Genomic DNA, 4,255 nt, shown 5'->3' with positions numbered 1-4,255 from the left:
TTTTTATAATTATCGATATAATTTCACATTCATTCCATATTATAAACTAACTAGTAGGTGTTATTCAATAACTAACAAAAAAACGTATATATTTAAATTTAGCAAGCTTAAAAAATTAAATTATTGTAAATAAATGGTCAATTGATATAAATAGCATTCTTTCAATATTAATTCAATGACTAGTTCTTTAACGAGAAAAATATTGTATATAATTATTTTGCACATTTACATATTACTTAAATTATCCTTCATTCAATAATATAATTCTAAGAATTTTCACTCTTCATTATAGATCTATCAAAATGGGTGAACGAATTCGATTAACTTGGACTAAAAAGTTCAATGAAATTTTTTGTTTTTCAAATATCATATTAAAGCAAGTTGTGAGTCAAAATGGGTCAACCCAAATATCATTATATTAAACAACATAACAATTTAAAATGTTTTTTATATAAGGAATTAATCTTTTTTTGGAATTCGTGGTTGTTCTCAAAAAATGTTATTTACAAGAATCAAATTCACAAACTTAGAAATTTGGTGAGACTTGTATCATTAAACCAACCATTCGTACTACGACATATTTTCTATTTATTTGCTTTAAATCATAACACAAAATTTGAGGATATCAATTCCTAAATCATAAAAAGTACAATTCACAATATTTTCCTATTAAATTAATGCACAAATATTCTAGGAGTATAATACCTATGTACAACTAATATAAATAGTTATACACAATCAATATTAAGGTTGGTAATAAACCGAACCAACCTGGTATTCGTTCGAAACTCGATTTGTTATTTAGCTCGATAAACTTGGTTCATGAACAAAATAAGTAGGACTTGAGCTGAAAATTGAACTCGTTAAATAAATGAACGAAACTTGAGTTGGATACAGTGCGACTCATTAGTTCATAAGTTGACTCGATATATATATAAACTAATTTTTATGTTTATAATAGTTCATGCATTATTTTTTATATTTATTGTTATTATATATATAAAAAAAGGTTATATGTAATCTTGTGGAATATTTTTCAAACATTAACTAATTATTTAAGTTGTCCAAATGAACCATTTTGAATTGAATTGAATAGGTGGCGAACTTTAACCGAGCCAAACTCAGGCTAGAAAAGTAGCTCGTATCGAACTCGAGTCGGGTTTTGAGCATAACCAATCTTTATCGAGCTGAACTCTGGTTCGGCTCGTTTCTAGTCCTAATCAATATATTATTTATAATTCATTTTTATTATTAGTTTAAGATTCAATGACAATTAAAAACGAATGATAGATAATAATCTTACTATATATAAATTTCTTATCCTACGAGCCTATACATTTTGATCTCCAAGAAAAATAACACTTATGGTTTATAAATGACCGATAGCGTATGAAAATTTATATGCTATGAAAATATTCCATTACTCCTCGGTTTTTTTTTAAGTAATGTCTATCTTTGGTACTTGTGATAATTAAGCTCAAAAGAAAAAGGGCATGCACATAAACTTATTCCATTAATTACTCGGAAATAATCTACCCCTTAAAATTTAACGTTCTCCAAGTTTGCGTTAAATTAAATCACGGAACAATCACTACGAATATTCCCATTTTGTGCATTTTTGATACCAACTCGGCCCAATTTGGTCATTGCAGCAACGAAGTTGGCGTGGAAAGTTTTGCTATTGGTAGCAAAAGCATTAACTGCAGCCTTGGACCTTGGGTCTGTAAAGAGGACTTGGTCTGAAGTGAAAAGGCCTTTTCCTTTCTGAAGATTCTTGTAATAAACATTATCAAAAGCCCGTGGAGTTATTGGGTCCATATTTACGGCAATCCTTGGATCCACATCCCTTGGGCACATTGATTTTAGTTCTGTTGCGTATTGCAGGTCCAATGTAGGGTCCACACGACTTGGACTCTTGAAATTGTATACTCTGTTCGTGAACTTGCTGCAATGGGAGAATCCAACGGTGTGAGCACCTGCATGTGATAACACATACTTTATTATTACTCATGCTAAGGATACTAGACAAAAAATATATGAGTTTTATATATTGTCATTTCATTATTTATTATTAATATGTAATCATCGCTCCCTTTTTTAAAAGATAAAATTCAAATAAATGATTAATTTTTATTCATGATGATATCTTGTGGCAATCTCAAATGTTGTTTTTGAATAATAAATTTTGGAAATTGGCATCTTCCACCTCGATGCTTTAAGACAAAGCTAAATGTATAAGTTCAAATTGCTAATTTGCCATAATATTTTGGACAAACGCGCAGATCAGGTAAAATCCAAAAATATAAATTCACCAACACAGTCACGTCTCTAAAGCATTAAATGGGTCCACTAACAAAATTCTAATATGATATCATAGTTGATATGATCATATAATCACATAGCTAACTAAGGAGGATAACAGGAGCAAAGTTCAACCTCTCTGCCTCTTAACTTAAACTCAAGTTTAAAAAATACAAAATGATAAAATGCAAAAAGACATGACTGGTACAAGCCCAAATAATTTATCATAAATAAAAAAGTCACAACAATATGATGTCAGACTTGGAAAGGGATGTTGAAAATTAACAAATCAAGGTAAAATTAAAGAGAATAAAATGGGTGTTATGAATCCAAATTAGCATTAAATTATTCGGCACAAAGAATCATACAATGGAAAACCAACAAATACTAATACAATAATTTTCAACAAATCTATCTTGAATTTCTTAAACACAAGCTGACAAGACTCTCGATTAATCTTTTCCCATCACCTTTCACTTATTAATGTTACTTATAATCTTATATTATACTATTCAAAAAGGGACATAAAGTATATCTTATAGGATCCGTTTGGAATGAATTAGTTGTATTTGTATGGCACTCTTTTAATGGGAAGTGTATTGCACGCGCAGTACCTGAAAGAGCAATCATTTCTGTTTGGGTGAGCCCGTTTGCCTTAAACAAGGAATTGAGTTGGTTCAAGTTGAAGTCCGGTTGAGGGAGCCTCCCACTCACATCTGAATCTTTTGATCTTAGCCCATCAAATCTTCCCAACTCAACTTCATAGAAAGGTCCACCAGCCTAAACATTCAATTGCATTAACTCAATTAATATACTTCCTTAGTTCCTTAAGTCATAGTTAATCATATAAATCACATAATATTCAGAATTCAATATCACAGAAATAGAGTCAAACCAGTGCAATAACATCTCTGGTTGCCATGGCAAGAATATCAGCACATGAGACTTTATTTTGGCAGATAGGAACAGCATCCACTGCTGCTTTTGCTTTATTAACTGTGTCAAAACCATCTCCGGCCAGTGAAAGATTATCAGGGTGATCTTTCTCTGCTCTGTTATTTGCCGTGGATTGCACCAAAACTGAAGCATCACAACCCTGTAATATTATTGCACACACAACAACATAATAAAAGAGTTTCATAAGTTCAACAAGAAGATAATGCACTGTAGAGTGTTCTAACTCTATACTTTTATTAAAATATTATTGCCGACACAACAACATAAGTATAAGAATTTGATGAGTTTAACAATAAGATGATACACTGTGGAATGCATGCAATTGATTACCTGAACAAAGCAATCATGGAAGAAGAGACGAAGGGTTGCAGGAACTGTGACAAATGTTTGTTGAAATTTCTTTTTAACTGCTTCTCTGACTATGTTTTCAACATTGGGGCAGATTTGTGCATAGTGGTGTCGACTTAGCTGGGCAGAAGTGGGACATGAATTAAAACACAGACTTAAGAAGATTAACCAGACAAAGATTAAACTGAGCTGACCCATTTGTTGTGTTTTTGAGTGGGAGATAAAGGAGTTGTATAAAATACAGGATATAATTGAAGAATGCAGAGTGGGAGTGAATGATGGTTTTTAAGAGAAAAAGTTTAGGGGAAAGGGGGCATGCATTACTATTGGAGCTATGAAGCTGTCGGGGTCACGAGCCAGTTGTATTAGAATCTTTTTTTAAAACCTTTTTATTTACAGCAAGAAAGTGTGAGTTGAATAATAATAGCGGAATGATACATTTTGAAAGTGATATTATTAATCAATGGCCCAAAAGGGGGACACTAGTAAGTTGGTTCTGTATTGCCATAGTTTCAATATTATATAGTTCCTCTAGTCTCTAGTCCTTTCCCAAATGAAATAGATTGGTTACATTAGGGGAGGGGTGTGGTTAATTTGAATATCAGATTCCCCACTTCTAAAATTTGTGGACCAGGTTGGTAAAGCATCG

The 4,255-nt window shown here is 31.7% G+C and overlaps 1 protein-coding gene across 1 annotated transcript; it reads right to left on the bottom strand.

Annotated features, from left to right (window-relative positions):
• On the bottom strand, positions 1,414 to 3,973 carry LOC109348801 (peroxidase 51-like). The gene is made up of 4 exons (XM_019589366.1): positions 3,589 to 3,973; positions 3,197 to 3,397; positions 2,916 to 3,081; positions 1,414 to 1,976 (listed from the first exon to the last, which is right to left on the bottom strand). Exons 1-4 carry the CDS (start codon positions 3,802 to 3,804, stop codon positions 1,573 to 1,575), a joined length of 987 nt encoding a protein of 328 aa, XP_019444911.1. The 5' UTR covers positions 3,805 to 3,973; the 3' UTR covers positions 1,414 to 1,572.

The sequence above is a fragment of the Lupinus angustifolius genome, chromosome LG06 (assembly GCF_001865875.1).
Source record: "Lupinus angustifolius cultivar Tanjil chromosome LG06, LupAngTanjil_v1.0, whole genome shotgun sequence".
Classification (NCBI taxonomy): domain Eukaryota; kingdom Viridiplantae; phylum Streptophyta; class Magnoliopsida; order Fabales; family Fabaceae; genus Lupinus; species Lupinus angustifolius.
The sequence above is the reverse complement of the archived record's forward strand: the minus strand, read 5'-3'. Positions and strand labels throughout refer to the sequence as shown.

Bases quoted from the DNA above. Each gene is read 5' to 3' on its own strand.
- LOC109348801 (XM_019589366.1), bottom strand. From the start codon at position 3,804: ATGGGTCAGCTCAGTTTAATCTTTGTCTGGTTAATCTTCTTAAGTCTG. The intron at 3,398-3,588 runs GTAATCAATTGC...ATAATATTACAG, and splicing joins TCCATGATTGCTTTGTTCAG to GGTTGTGATGCTTCAGTTTT. The intron at 1,977-2,915 runs GTACTGCGCGTG...TATCACATGCAG, and splicing joins AGAAATGATTGCTCTTTCAG to GTGCTCACACCGTTGGATTC.